Raw genomic sequence first — 16757 nt, forward strand, 5'->3', positions numbered from 1 at the left:
GACCTGAGGTGTCTCGGTGCTTCATAATGAAGTAAATCAGAGATGAATTTAGGCTCGAGACTGTTTAGTGCTTTATAGACAAGTAATAGGATTTTAAATTCTATCCTTTGACACACAGAAAGCCAGTGCAGTGATTTAAGCACTGGTGTAATGTGTTCTACTTTCTTGGTGTTATTGAGGACTCTGGCAGCAGCGTTCTGGACAAGCTGAGGCTGGCTGATTGATTTTTTTACTCAGACCTGTGAAGACACCATTATATTAGTTCAGCCAATTAAAAATAAACCCATGGAGGGAGAACCTGGGACCACATTTGTGGACGTGCAGCAGAAATGCTCCCTCACGAGGATGGTTTTTTCCCCTCTCAGGTACTGTTCTGTGCGCTCGTTTCCCATGTACGTTCCTGGTTTTTACGTGCACGGTACAGTTGTTCTGATCTGCCACACTGAGTGAAAAGCCGGTCGTCATAGAGACAGGCAGATGCTCTGAACGTTAAATATGGGGAAAATGTCTTTCCTGAAGGAATCAAGGTTTGGCATGTAGTTGTTATGGTTAGGGTCAGGGGTGGAGGAAGTATTTACAACCTTTACTTTAGTAAAATTACTGTTACCATTCTGTAAAATACTCAGGTTATAGTCATGCATTGACTGTGTGTCATGTCACTTAAGTAAAAGAATGCAAGTATTATCATGAAAATGTAGTTGGTGTTGAAATGAAGTAGTGGGCAGGTAGATTCAGTTAGCGGAGAGAGGATAATAATCATCTGTGATAATCTGCCTTTCAAACCCTGGCAATGAATCAGATCTGTGATGTGCAGACACACACACACACACACCACCTGTATTTTCCTATTACCTCTTTCATGATTTTCTTTTTCACTCCTCACCCTCGCCTCACTTTGCATTTTTCTCTCAGTGATTATGGACTGATCCCGACTTGTGTATCTTTGTGTGCGTTTGTGTGTGTGTGTGTGTGTGCGCGCTCTCAGGTGGTCCAGCCTCAGGGAAATCTGTGCAGTGCGAGCGGATGGAGGAGAGATTCGGCCTGCGTTGTGTCACTCTGGGTGAGCTGCTGTGTACCGAGCTGCAGTCTAACAGCGACAGAGGGCGTCACCTGAGGGACGTCCTGGAGAGAGGAGAGCAGCTGCCTGAGGTCAGTGTGCTGCTTCCACTCTTCGCTCAAAGAATATGAATGTAGAGCTGCGAGGTGGGAGAGGCTGCCGGTGCTGCTGGAAGTGTTTTTACCCCTTCGATATTCCCATTTCAGATATCTTTTTTTAATTCTCCTTTATTGAAAACAGTTAAAAGAGACACCCCCTCCAATACACAGACAGAATACGCTGGTCACACTGTAGGTAATCATCCAATGGCGCCCCCTAGTGGAAGTTAAAAGAAATCACCTGCAATCAAATGTCGATCGCAGTTGATTCACATTTCGAATGTTTCTCGTAGTCTTTAATTTTATTAAACATAAGAGCACTGGACTCTTCTATCTAATAAGTTTATGTCATGGCCACCTGTTTTTTGTTTTTTTTAACTTTGATTCTTTGAAATCAGACCTTGTCCGTCACCCTGTCCGCCCTTGTGGCTCAGTCGGTGTTACTATGGAGAAAAGATAGTTAAGATGTAAATCAGAGCAGCAGTGAGTTAAAAATTCTTTGTTGTTGCATTTATTGCTGAATTAATCCAAAATTGATCCAGAATCCAAAAGTCAATGTTCAGCATGCTCTCTGAGGACCCCATCTTACAGTGATCTAAAGCAAGACCTGCTTAAGGTCTATGAAAATATTGTGTGCTTCTCAGACCAAATGTATTATTGGAACGAGAAATTAAATGTTTGTATGCTTTATAAGAAATAGTACATGTCGCCAGTAATTTCTCTGTTTTTATTGCAGTCTTTGTGGTTATGGAGGATATTGCATAGTGATTGCAGTTTGGCTGAACATGAAATCAAAGAATAAGGATGTCACAGAACCACCCACACTGTTTGATTGACAGGTGATCAGTGCAGCAATATGACAGCAGTGAACACCATGCAGCAGTCTGAGCCAACAAAATAATACCTTAAAAAATAAGATCTTACAGATTATTATTTCATAAAGGCAGACAGCTGAAGATGGAGTTCACTTATCAAATTCAGACAGGACAAATCCCTCCATGCTGTCACTGAAAAAAACAGCTCTCAGGCTCAGAAAACACTGATAGACTATATAACATGTTTTCGTGCCAAGCGCCTAATGAAATAAATAAAAGAGGCAGGGCTGCAGCTGAAATATTATACAGTCAAGAGTGCTTAAAATGGCTTTCACAGAGATTGCACATCTATAGTCACTGTACCAGACAGAGCTGGCATGGCTGTCTAAGCATATATTGGAGCTGGAAGCGGCTCCAGCTATTTACTGACGGATTGTGTAAACCAGATAAATCTTTCTACAGCTGCAAATACTCTCAGAGGAAAACACATTTTCTGAAAAGACATAAACATGTTCATCAGGGCAGAAAAGTCGACTTTAGCCAGCAGCCAAATGTGACTCCAGTCCAGCACGCAAGTGTTCAAGACACTAACGTTATTCCATATAGTTTGACATTTCTCTATAATATTGTAGTTAATATACATGAGGTATTTACTTAAATGATCCACAGATCACTGAGGTAGTCGTTCATTGTTAAAGATTCCCTCAATCTAGACATGGGAATTGATAAGCTTTTATTGATGTTTATGCAATTATCAATTGTTATTATTATACCTATTATTATAGCATTCTAAGGTCTGTAATTTCTGATTTGCAGCAAGTTGATATGGACTCTTGTCATAGACTGGAGAAGCAATAAAATAATTTTTCAACCAATAAAATGCATTTTAAATTAATATTAATATTAAATTAATAGTAATATCAAACTTTACTAAGTTACTGTATAATAAGTGATATAATGTACAGTGAGTGGGTCATTATTGCGAGATAAAGACCATCAGATTGATTCAGGTTGGTGAAGACCTGCATCACCCTGTCAGGGTTTATTTTGTTATAATGACCTGCTGCTCCCTGTACATTATCCCTTACATGTTATTGATCCAATGATTTATCTATTTCCTCATTGACTGAGGCTTGAAAAGAAGGTTTACACAGGTTTTGTGTCACAGCATTAGTTTCTATTTAGGTTTTCTTAGTCAAAGGGAAAAAATCTGCTAAGCCTGCCTGTGTGGTGCTAATGTTATTATAACATAAGATATTTACCCCAATCTTCATTAAATGAAGCCACACTTTGAACCATAGCTTCCTCTCTGCCATGACTTCTTCTTGTTGCAGGCTTCCAGCAGTGTAGATGCATCAGTAATGTCATTGTTTTTCAAAATACACCCGCCTACGTGTGGCGCTCTGAACGTGTCTGAAGAACAACGCAACACATCAAAGACCACACAGCACAGCTTGAACATATGGACTATTTTTTATAAAAGAAGAATTTGAAAATGTTAATGACAGTTGTCAGGACACAAAATAAATGATCTGTTGATCTTTATAAATCAAGACTCGATAGTCTAACAATAATAGAGCCGTCAGTGCAAAGAAAATAAAGGACTTTAAATTGAAAAATCGAAATGTGACCTTAAAATTGAAAGTTAATTCAAATAGTGGATTTGGAGAATCGTGACAACCTTAATAGTGTATATATAAGGAACTATGGTGGCTGTGAAGCTCACAAAAAAAATGCAAAGACCATATCTAGAGCCAGTGTTTGTCTGTTCTGGGTTACTGCAGAAAGATGGGGTTGCAACATGGTGGCCTCCATGGCAGAGAGCCTGCAGCCTCTGTAGATATAGACAGTTAGTTAAGTAATAATAACAAAAACACAACAATTCTTATTTATGGATTATTATACATGGATGAAAACATACTTATTAATATTATTTATTCAATGTCTGCCATATTCTGCCAATATATCCCTGTAAATCTTCCACACTGACCTTTAAGCAAATTCCTGCTCATACATGCATGAGACTGAGATTTAATGTGAGCACAGAGAAACTTTTCATCTTCAGCTCATAAATATGAAAACAGCCTTCTAGTGTCAAACGCTGCACATATATCATTCTGCACAGTGAAGGTCAAACGTCCAAATGAAGGAACAATGAGCACAACAGAATTTTGAGTGAAGGGCGACTTTTCACAATATATGCAGGACAGCATTCCAATAAAATGATGTATTAATGCAATGGGATTCAGCACCCGGCTATACACACTGATAAGTCCACTGTGTACAGCATTCATTATCATAATCATGCATTTTCAGCCAGGCTAACAGTGTAGCTCCAGGGAACACCAGTCTGCTCAATGCTTTAGTCCACAGTCAATTATCTCCACAAATAATAAAAGTCCTATGACATTTTCTGCAGATATTCACTGACCCAGGAGGAAAACTCCTAATGACTGGTCCCTGACTTCTCATCTGGTGTCAGTAAGAGGCGAAACATTTTCTCCTGGACAAGAAAACCCAAAAATTATTGACTAGACAGCTGATTGTACCTCTTAAATGTCAAGGTGACATACTAACATTAGCATGCTACCATAAATATAAAAGGTTTATGTCAGTCAGAGACACTTTTGTCAAGGAAATGACCAATTATAGTTAGATTTGTTTGAGGGAGCTTTCAAGCAGTTCAAGCAGCTATTCAGATTCTGCTGGAAAATGAATCCCCTCATAACAAACACAGACAATCAAATCTTAAATTAACAAAATCAGAAATTTTGCACATAAAGAAAAGGTTAAGATAGTGGAGGAAGCAGTTGTAGAAAACTGTGTTGACATGAGCCTGTCACCGTAACAACTGGGAAAATGTCGGGTTATAACGGCCACCACTCTGTACACCTGCATAAATTTTACTGGATGTCATTGTTAGCTGGTGAATTAGCCAGTGATTAAGAAGCATGAGTCAGTCAGCTCATGCAAGCACAACTTCAGTGCTCTGCCTCAACACAATGCTTCATTAGCCTCAGCTGAACACATTCACAGCTTGAAAACAACCCAAAAATCATGTGTCTCAAATGGTCCCAGCACACCCAAAAAATAATGCTTCCAACTGAAACTGTTAGTTGATTAATCTTCTAAAATGTGAGGATTTGCTGCTTTGTCTTATGTGATAGAAAAGTCAATATCATAAGGCTTGACAAACATTTTAATGCTTTTTCACAACTTTGTGCCTTTTTCATAGACCACATTATTAATTTCACAACTGGGAAAATAATTAGCAAATAATTTGCTGATATTTATCAACTTCCTATAAAAATCAAATGTATTAAATTGCCACCAAATAATTTAATGATATAAAATGACACTCATACGAGTGTTGAGCCAAGCTATGCTGTTGTGTTTGCAAAAACTATATTTACATGCACACTAATTTTATATTACATTCTTATATATTCTGAATATGAAAATATTGCAGACTTGATACAGGTGATGCAAACAGCATATTTTGTTTGAATATTCTTAATTTGGCATTAATCTGAATGTAGCATTTTCTGATTAAGACGTGGGATATGTTGATATTATTTGGGTTTTAAGAGCATTCTTTGGACGTGTTCACAGCGCAGAAGAAATATGCATCTCAAATGGGTTTTTTTCAGCAACACATTGCCTGTTGCCTGTTTCTGATCAGCTCTGTGCTGCTGGGGTGGAGTTGCATGTACAAAGGATAGCAAAAGATTGTTGGATATGTGCAAATATCACACCAACTTTTTCAAAAAGAAGATGAAGGAATGTAAGAGAGAGGCTGTTTTTGTTGTGTATTGTTTGTTTCATCATTATGTTCATCAGAGTATGCACTGCTGCATTCACAGGAATATCAGTGGAATATTAATTTTCATTAGCTATATAAACAGCTTAGTAGGTATAGTCTTTTTCAGAATAAGGGCAAAACTGAATATTTTGTGCATGTAAACACAGTCGCTGACAAAGGTTAATGACAATGAAAGAGTTATTTAAAGTATTGAAAGGCTACTGCTGCTGTTAGCCCACTAGCCCTGCTAGCTCCTGCATGTTAATGCTTATAAGCCTACAGACAGGCCATTTCCTGTACTGGTTTTCATCACAACGCACAACTAAATTTCATCTGGAGAAATCTGGTTTGACTCCAGCTTCATGAAAAAACACCACTTAACAAGAAATCACACCAATCTCTGCACATCCTGAGGCCTCAGAAGTGAAAACATCTTTGTGACATATGGGCTTTGATATTAATAATAATGCTGTATTAATTTAAATTATTAGATAATTCAGCTTTTAACCAAGGTCATAGCAGCAGAATAATCTGCTCTGTAAATTATGAAGGAGCAGGGAAATATTTGCTGTCCACCTTCCAGTGAAACATTAATAGCTTTTTCTAAATGGGACTTAAATCACATTATGAATGCACCGTGGCGGGTACAGGTGAGAAATATTTAGCTTTCTGGCCTTGTTTTCAGCATCCGCATCTTCTGTGACGACTGCAGAAATTATGAACAGTGATGCATTTTGCTGTTGTTGATTATTAATCTTCAGCAACATACCTGTGGCTGTCAGGAGGCTCTATTATTTTAATTGCAGTTAGAGTCTGACATTTCACATCAAAACACAAGCTACCTGTCATATCCCTGCTTCACATGTTCAAAGGTGTATATATACACATTCATGTGTTCAAATAGCTGGTTCTGGACATCACTCTCCTACACGCCATTCAGTGTGAGTGAGTCACAAATACTCGGACGCCACATAGAACGAACTTGAAAAGGAGATTTAATGTGGCAGCGTGTTCATCGACTCGGCCTGACGAACTGGTGATTTTTAGCCTTTCATCTGTCCAGGGAGGATTTACTGATCGATGTTCTTTACGTCCATGAAGCCATCGCCGCTTTCAAAAACAGCACTGAGAGACACAACTGATGACTAGGAAACAATTAGACGATTAACAGACAGAAAATTGATGATAATACTTTTTCATAATACGTAGTGGTTTCAAGAATGAATCTGGAATGATGAACTGATCCTACAAACACACACACATCCTGCAGCCTCATTACACGGGCTGTACACTCTACCAACTGAGCCACTACGGCATCCCTTGTTTGAGTAACAGGTTTTGTTTGGGGAAATGGAATTTAATTCATTACAGAGGTAGAAAAAAAATGGCACACCAGGCTCTGTGATGTATTAGTTCACTAAGGGCTTCTGCTGGACTTTTTTACTCCTCTCTATCATGAAAATATGAAAACTGTCACTACGGCAGTTCCTTTGTCAGCAGCAAAGGTAAATAAAAGTCACAGATGATTTAATGCATGTGCAAGGCCACTCTGACAGTGGCTGTTATTCAAGCACTTTCTCTGTACAGTGAGCTCATCCTCAAGTTACAAGACTGCTTCTCTCATGATCAACTATTGATTGAACTGCAGACACAAAAGAAAACCAGTGTATTGACAAAAAGAGGTGCTTCATTTTAACCTGCAGCAACTGTTGGACTGTCTGGTTGTCAGTGAAGGCAGCACCTCAGAGACGGAGACAAGGGTTGAAATCCATCGACTGGAAAATTTTATTTTGCGCAGTGGAGTGATGAAATATAGGAGCCGCTTGAAGTTCAGTGATTTATGTAACATTGTGAAATTCAAGATAAAAAGTATTATAGTGAATTTAGTATAAAAAACGAGGGATAACAAATAGTCGTAAAGAGTACAATATTGGATATTTTTGCCTTAAAATACAATTTCAGGAGGATTATATCATGTTCCTGTTTTGGTTGAGGACATTCATTAACACAGCATGTGAGACCACACAGTTTGTCCCATTTGCACCTTTATGCATTTCTCACCATGCTTGTCTTTAGGGAGGCCCCTTAATCAGGATTTCTGACACTTCAAAACTGCTATAGCAAGGAGGGTCTACTGACAATCGCACACGCTCTGCAGGGAAACAGAGAGAGTCTTCTGTTTAATGCATACCTACGTTACTTTGTAAAAGCTTGTAAGTGCCAATGCCGATGTCACCTGTTGTTGTTGCTGTTGTGCTTTATGGGTGAATTTAAGAGTTGGGTCGAAGTAAAGATTTTCAAACTGATATTAAGACGAATGCCAGACTAGACTGGCAATTCTGAATTTTACCACTAGGTGTCACACATGATTTAGCCACTCCCGAGTGGAACGGTCTATGAACAGTCTGTGAATTAGAGCGATAGTTACAAATGGCAAATTTACCACAAGACGTTCCTGTAAATGTTTCACAACAAGAGACTTGTTAAGAAATGAGAGGGTTCTGACCACTGACATGAATAAAAGATGGGTGATGCTTCTCTTCTTCCTCTCACTGTACAAAAATGAAGCTGAAATATTTTGGATACAACCACTGCCACCTTGCCCGCACAGCTGTCTGACTCTATCAGAAACAGAGCTCAGCTGTCAATGATGGCATGAAACCCTGTTTTAATATCATCAAATAAGTAATTCAAACCAAACTGACAAGTGAACAGCTGAACAAACATCGGCATGATAAGAGCAAACTAAAATGTCAGAAACAATCTTTGGGCAAAATTAATTTGATGTTTGCTTTGATGTTTTAGTTTTGGCCCATCTCCCACCTATTAGCATTGGGGAGGCAGAATTTATGATCTTTACTGCAGCCTGCCACCAGGGGGTGATCAGGATGCTTTGCCTCTCTTTTTGGAGAGCACTCATGTTGTTTTCTATACGGTCCATAGTTGTAACCCCTGAAATTTAAGTTTTTATTTTGAAACTAGGTAGCATAAAAGCAAACCAGTGTAAGTTCAACAGATCCATCTCTTAGAACCGGAGGCAGACCAAACCCAAGTGACCTTGTAAAAATACTGCTGACAAAAAAAGTCAAGGGACAAAACAAGATGAGCAGATTGAAGTAGTTTGTGAGAAAAGACTAAAATAAGGTGAAGAATTAAATGTGTGATTCTGGAGAAAGATGGTTGATTATAGTCTCATTCCCAGGTTGATGTTTTGGGAATGTGACTCAACCATCTTACAGACCTGTGATTGGCTAAAGACTCCTATCATAAGCCTGAAAACAGAACAAAGAGGAGGACAAGAAGTCCAGGTTTCACTCAGACCACTTGAATTACATTATGCTTCAAGGTTATTATGGAACGTTTTCCAAATGATGCCAACAATAAACTGCCTACCCCAGCTGTAAGCAGAATTAAAATGGTGAAATAAGAAATACTAGAAATAGGGTAATTATAAAATCCCAGACTCCTCTCCATTATTTCAGGATCGAGGCGGCAGTAGACTTAAAAAGTTGTAATTTGCAAGCAATTTAAAGACACCCAAGCAGAAATTTACTGTAACTTTCTGTCATCTCAGTGGAAAAACACTCAGTTATCTAAGCTTCTTACAGCACATTGAGGTCATGTCCCGTGTGTTCGCCAGCATCGTCACTGTTTATTTTTATGTCGAGTGAGAGAGTTTGTTATGGAAAGAGAGACAGTGATTTAACAGAGGATGAATAATCCCACAGTGGGATTACTGAGTGCACCTCCCCAGGTTTATGCACAAACGCACAACAACACGACACAAAAAATGACTGTAATACTAAAATCACACCGACATCAGAGTTAAACGTTTGATCTGCCAATGAGATAAAATGCCGTCAGGTGTGGCTCACTGGTGAGCGTTGGTAAAATGTTACTGTACTGTTGCCTGGCAACACAGAAGAAAGTGCAATTTGTTCTCTCAACTGTAATCCGTCTGTACGTCATCAGCTTCCTGTCTGGACTCCATACGTCTGCATGTATAGACAGCACAGCCAGTCAGTCGATTACTGTAATTACATTCAGATTCAATGTGTTTGTACTTCACTTTTGTATTTCCATTTTATGCAGCTTTATTTTTCTATTTCATATCAGAGGCAACAACTCTTGTATTCCAAAGCAGTGAATATATTCTATATAGAGTGTAAACTTATACTTATATTGATTTTTTAGATGGTTAAAATATGTTTTGCCGCTGACCCTGTAGTGATCCACTGTAGGTAATACACTGACCTTCAATCATGCCCCATACAACCTCACTTCAAATAATCCAAACCATCCCCTTAAGTACATTTTGCTGATAATACTTGCATAAGTAACCATGTGTGACTTTTAATTGTAATGCACATTTTTTATATTGCTGCATTGGTACTTTTACTTAAACTTTTGTCTCCCCCTTCTGGCAGTGAGGGTAATTACACAAGACCCTGTTTATGTGTTTATAACATGCCTACAGTTTTCTGTAATAGGCTCTGCCCTGCTGTAGTCTACTCTGTCACCACTGCTGCTCCCCCTCAGCTCTTGCAAACCAATTATTGCTGGTTGACAAAACACATCAAACTCCAGTGCACTGCAAGATACAGTGCGGTGACAGCCTTGATAAGCATCGTTTGAACTTGTTTGGCAAGGCCTTGAATGTAACAGATGTTTGTTTATATGTAAAAGTCCCACACTGCAAGTTTAAGTAAAACCACTTCCACCATTGCAGCCAGTACAGTCAGAAAAAAACAGCCTGAAGCGTTCACTACATGTAACAGAGTGGGATTTTTTATCTCGCAGAGGTGGAACCACATTTCATTCACTGAGGATGAAATTCACCCTGAGCTGCATAATTTGTGCAGAATCTAAGAAAAAAACAAAATTTTTAATGTGTTGGAAGTACCAAATGTAGTGGGTTGCTTGTTTTCCTGTGGGTGGGTGCTGCATATGATTTGATGCATCTCTCACACCGCAGGGTCTCAGCCCTGATGGAGAGCTGGGCATGAATTCTCAGTTAAGAGCGTATCTGGCTTTTGACAAGGTCATTTCATCTCAAAACGTAAACCACTGGAGCCATTCCCCCCCTCTTGTTCCTCCCTTTGAGTTTTTTATCTGGAAGGCGAAGATCACCATACCAGAAAATAAAGTCAGGACCAAACACGAGCACCGTCACTCACATGTCAGTGTTGATCATGATTCTCAGGGACTTATCGACTGGAGCATTTAGCATTTGACCTTTGATGGCAGGACTGAGTGATGACGAGGTTTCAACCAGAATCAAAATGTCTAGTTTTGGAAACTGTCAGATATAAAAAAAAAACAAAACACAGTTAGTCCAATTTTAAAAACATTAACTAGAGTAGACAGGAGTAACTGCCTCAGAGCTGTTAGCATGTTCAGCCTTTTCTGTTATCACACTGGAAAAGACCATCACCTGTGAAAACATCACACAAGATAACTGCCTAGACCGACATCCAAACACCATCATCGTTTTAGCTTTGTTATAAAACAATCACGTTGCATGTTTCCTTCCTCCTCTATGTCCATGTTTCCTGTCTATCTGAACTATCAAAATAAAGGAAAATTGCCCTAAAACACACAGAGCTGCATAAATCAGTTCAGCACAGCTTATTAGACAATGCAGGGAATATATACTCAGTTTCCTGTTATCAGGTAGGGTTCACCCTGCTAATACATCCTGCAATAAATCCTCCCTTCATGAAGGTTATAATGTTCAGTTTCTGATTAAACTTTTTTACAGATGAGTTCATTTAACTTTATGGTTATTCTGGGGGCTGCAGTTTGTGGTGCTATTGAATTGCATGTCATTAGACTGAGACTTTCTAATAGTCATGGACAGATTATGAGACAATGGGCTCCTGGGCACAGACGTATAAAAGAACTCATCATCTCTCCTACATAGGACCAAGACACAGACTTTATGGTTGTTTTGCCTCTTCTTGTAGTAGCTTTACATCTTTTTGTAGTCATTTTGCCACTTTTTGAGGTCAGTCAATGCATAACAACTACAAAGAGACGCCTACAAAGGCGTCTCTTTGTAGTTGTTATGCATCTTTCTGTAGTTTTGCTCCTTTTTATAGTCACTTTATGCCTATTTGTGACCATTTTGCATCTCTTTGTAGTCACTTTGTGTCTTTTTGTAGTAATTTTGTGTCTCTTATGGTGATACTTGATACTTTATATAGTCGTTTTGGGCCTCTGTGGTAATATTGTGTCTTTTGTGATCACTATTGTTCTCTTTGAAGTTATTTTGCGTCTCTTTGTAATCTTTTTGCATCTCTTTGTAGTAATTTTGTAGTCATTTTGTGTCTCTTTCTCATTTTGTGTCATTCTGTGACCCTTTTGGTCCCTGGGCCTGCACCCAAAAGGTCCATTCAGTATGTATCTCACCTACCCTGATTGATGTAAATGGGGCAGGCAAATTATTATAACCACATATGAACTTTATGAGGGTCAGATTTATTGCCTGACTGTTATATTAGACTGCATGTGTTTTAGCTAAGTGTATCTAATAAACTGGTAACAGACAAGTTATTCTTAACATCAGCATATTAACCAGACACTCTCTCCTTCTGAAACATTATGTAGTGTTGATAAATGATAAGATAAACTTCAAACATGTAGAAGAGGAGCTGTAAAGTAATTATGATATAAAGAATAATACACTATAGACAGCTGTGAAAAAAGCTCACTGCCATGAGTAGAATAACTATTCTATTCTATGTCTGGTTGAATAGAAATGTGGACTACCTGTTCTATAGGTGTGAAAAAAGTATTGAGCACTAATCTTTACTTCCCAAACACCAATATACAACATAAGCCTTTAAAGACCCAAGCTTGAGTCTGGCTTAATGGGAAACCACACTTAACAACAATCAGTCATGTTGTGTCACAAAGCAGGGCAGCTTGTGAAAGCATCATAATTAAGTATCTGTAGCTGCATAAGAGCAAAGTTAGGTTAACTAGCAGACAGCAAGACACCTAGACAACCAGGCGCAGACAGAAGAGAGCAATAATCCTCACAAACAATGACTGAACAGAGCAAAGACACAGTAAACACTTAGCAGAGCTCTGTGAGGTGAAGCAGTGATCCCAGGATTTCAGAGTAAAGCCTTCAGCAAGAGTTGCTGTAGCTCCAAGTTAAAGTAACTTTCAGGTTGAAGTGGCCTTTGAGGCAGACAGCTTGGATAAATTGGCTCCTGGGAACAGACATATCCTTCCTCCTACAGAGGAGCAAGCTGTAATGGCAGTTATTTTGCCTCTTTTTGTTGTTGCTTTGCATCTTTTTGTAGTCATTTTACACCTTTCGGTGGTAATTTAGTGTTTCTTTGTAGTTGCTATGTATCTTTCTGTGGTTTTCCTGTGATTTTGTGTCTCTTTGTAGTTATTTTGCTTTTTTATATAATCATTTTGTGTCTCTTTCGTTGTTTTGTCTCTTTGTAGTTATTTTGTGCCATTGTGATCATTTTGCATCTCTTTGTGGTCATTTAGTGTCTTTGTACAGATATGGGTTTATGTAACAGCTTTCTATAGTTTACTGTTCTTCGTATCACGTTACAGCTCCTGTTCTACGTGTTTGATGTTTATCTCCTGCTTATCAACGCTACATAATTCCTCAAAAGAAGAGAGTGTCTGTTTAATGTGCTGATGTTAAGAATAACTTGGTTCATGTCTGATTGCTGCATATCAAATGGATTTAGATTTGTCCATGCACACTGAGTTGCCAGTTTATTGGACACACTGAAATTAATCCAGACTAACAGAACAGCCGTGCAACAGATCCACCCTTCATAAAGGTTTTATGTGGTTGTAATAATTTGCCCTCCCCAGTTTTATCAATCAGGGTTGACTAGATTCTTGGACTGATTGCTAAATGGATCTATCAGGTATAATATAACAGCCATGCAATATATCCAATCCTTATAAAGTTATGTTTGTAATTTGACACATATTTTGCAGGTGAAGCCTAGAAGTGCCCCTGATTTGACTTGATGAGGGTCGGATTTATTGCAGGGCTGTAATACTAGACTGCATTAGTTTTATCTAAGTGTATCTAATAAACTGCAACTCACTTGATATGCAACAATCAAACATGTCGGCTGTGCACAAAGTTATTCTTAACATCAGCATACTTAAATCCAGGATAGTCTCTTCTTTTGAAAGGTTATGTAGTGTTGATAAGCAGCAGATAAATGTTTTAGTTGAGAGTGCAGCAGCATAAACAGTAGAACAGGAGCTGTGATGTAATTACATGAAAACTTGTACATTATAGAAAGCTGTTACCTAAACACACTGCTGTGAATAGAATTATTATTCTAATGTCTGGCTGAATATAAAATGTGCAAATTATCTGTACTGTGTCTGAGAAAAGCATTGAACACTTAACATCACATGTAACCCTCTTATATAGACTCCAGGCTGAGTCTGAGTCAAAAGGAAAATAGGAAATCACTCATAACAACATCAACAATCAATAATGTTATGCCACAAATCCATGTAGCTCATGAAAATCAACAGCTGCAGCAGCATTAGAGCAAAGTTAGCTTAATTAGCAGACAGGAAGACAACCAGGCGCAGACAGAAGAGAGCAATAATCCTCACAAACAATGACTGAACAGAGCAAAGACACAGTAAACACTTAGCAGAGCTCTGTGAGGTGAAGCAGCGATCCCGGGATTTCAGAGTCAAGCCTTCAGCAAGTGTTGCTGTGGCTCCAAGCTAAAGTAACTTTCAGGTTGAAGTGGCCTTTGAGGCAGACAGCTAGAATGACACTGAAGGTGACACAAACATGATTATTGCAGCATATTGATGGAGCTGTTTACAGTTTGGCTTGATTATAAAACACAGTAAACATGGCAGGAGGTGTTTGTGCTAGAGTTAGCAAACTAGCAGCGCAGCAGCAGCAGGACACTAAAACAAAAGAGCAGGTGGAACCTCACAGGCGTACACAGGGCGACTCATTGCAGAGGGTGTTCTTGATTTCTGTTCCAATGAAGAGAGTGTGTCGTTCTTTTAATTCTCAGGAAAGACAATAATATGTCACTCTAGCATTGCCTTGTGTAAATCTCTTGCATAACTAACATTCATCGGTTTTTATTTCATTCACTTAGTTTAGAAAATTGATGCAGCAGATTTTAAAGAAAAAATGCATGCCCCTTTCCTTTAAGACTTACCTTAAAAAATGGTGCTTCTTCATAGAAAGTCTGTTGCGGTGTCGCAGTATTGTTGTGTGGGTGAGTTCCAAACCCTTTAAGGTGGTCTGGAGTGTCTTCAACATTTGACTGAATCAATCTGAGGCACTTTAAGAGAAAAAGATGTTAGATCCTTGAAGAACTGTTAAAGGGAAAAGTTTATTTTTATATTTATTAAAATGTTAATCTAGCACGCCCCTGGCTGCCCTGGGGTGGAGACTAGAAAATCAATTTTAAAAAGCCAGTAGTTCTTCCTTAACACAGTTTACAATATGAATGCATCTATAACTGCAATGACATTCATGAGAATATCCTGTATGTGAATTATTTATACCCTGTAAATGAGCATTCTGTATATCAGTACATACGAATCCACATGCCTAATTAACCCATAAGGGAGGCTGTAGGTGAAATATGAGCTGCTGCTGAAGCAACCCTTATTCCTCCAACTCATTATGTTGCCTTCAAGGACCCATTATGTGCAATGAATGTCACTCACCACACGTACATATTGCGACTTAATTATATTTTACACCTAATCCCAGAACCTGTGCACTTGAGACAAGTTTTGCTGTGTGTTAATTAGCTGTTCATTTGAGAGAAGTGTGAATTAATAGATTTCTTCATAGACAGAAAAGTTAATCACCAACCTTTTTTTCACGTTAGTTTTTATTGATGATTTAAACATTTCTTATCATGTAAAGCCAACAGTGTTGGGCAAGCTACTTGGAAAATGTAGTGAGCTAAGCTACAAGTTATTCTACATTAAATGAAGCTTCACTACACTGGAGCTACCCACCAGAGAAATGTAGCAAGCTAAGCTACAATAAAATGACAAAAGTAGTTTAACTACATCAAAGCTATTTTTTAAAGTAAAAATAAAATATCTATGTATTTGTCTGCCTGTGTTTAGTAATATATTTATTACCCCCCTTCTGTACTAGGAGCCATCTACACAAATATCAAATCATTTATTTAAAATGACCACAACAATTTGGTTTTGTAGAGGTCTGTAAAAAAAACTGCACAAGTAATATTTCTGAGTAACATAATCCAAAGTTATACTTTTCAGCTTCTCCTGTCTTCTCATTTTTCCTACCTCTTCCTGCCTAAATTCCCTTTACACACATGCACACAGTTTTATTATTTTGCTGCCAAAGGACACGTTGCTAGCTAGCACCATGTTAGCTGTTGGTGTTTGCTGACTGAGTTGTGATGATTAGCTTAGCTAGCGATTGTTGTGTTAACTTCGGGAAATACCTGAATATGTGTCCTTAAATTTGTGTTGGACGCCTTGGGTGTTGACAGCAGCTTCCTTTTGGGGTTGCACAGTAAACGCCGGAACGTGTAGCTAACTGTTCTGTGAGGACTCCATACGTAACATGAATTTGCGACAATTCGCGGCCATCTTTTTCTACCCAGTATGGCGGCCATCAGCAGGTGGGCAGGTACGTGACGTCCTATGGAAGAGACGCATTTAAAGTTTAGAAGTGCGTGGGGAAATGTAGCTTCTGTGGACGTTACCGCGTTATTTGATCACTAAAGTAGTTTCACTACTGAAAAGCTATTTGTTGAAGAAATCAGAGACGTTACGACCACGTTACTGAGAAATGTAGTTTAACTAGTAACTTGTAAGTACTTGTAACGCCGCTACTGCCCAACACTGAAAGCCAACGGGTTAACTTGTAAGCAAACAAAGAAGCTTAAAAACACCATAATACAAAAGAAAAAAAACTTTTGTTTGGGAGTTACATTTTTAGTCCATCCATTTTT

The 16757-nt window shown here is 38.6% G+C and overlaps 1 protein-coding gene across 1 annotated transcript in view; it reads left to right on the top strand.

Moving 5' to 3' along the window:
• ak5 (adenylate kinase 5) overlaps window positions 1–16757 on the top strand; it is a 98934-nt gene that overhangs the window by 78915 nt on the left and 3262 nt on the right. Inside the window, exon 11 of the mRNA XM_084733129.1 lies at window positions 986–1149. Within this exon, the coding sequence (XP_084589255.1) occupies window positions 986–1149 (164 nt within the window). The remainder of the gene's footprint in view (window positions 1–985; window positions 1150–16757) is intronic.

Source organism: Lutjanus erythropterus, chromosome 12, assembly GCF_056507025.1.
Source record: "Lutjanus erythropterus isolate fLutEry1 chromosome 12, fLutEry1.hap2, whole genome shotgun sequence".
Taxonomy (NCBI): domain Eukaryota; kingdom Metazoa; phylum Chordata; class Actinopteri; order Lutjaniformes; family Lutjanidae; genus Lutjanus; species Lutjanus erythropterus.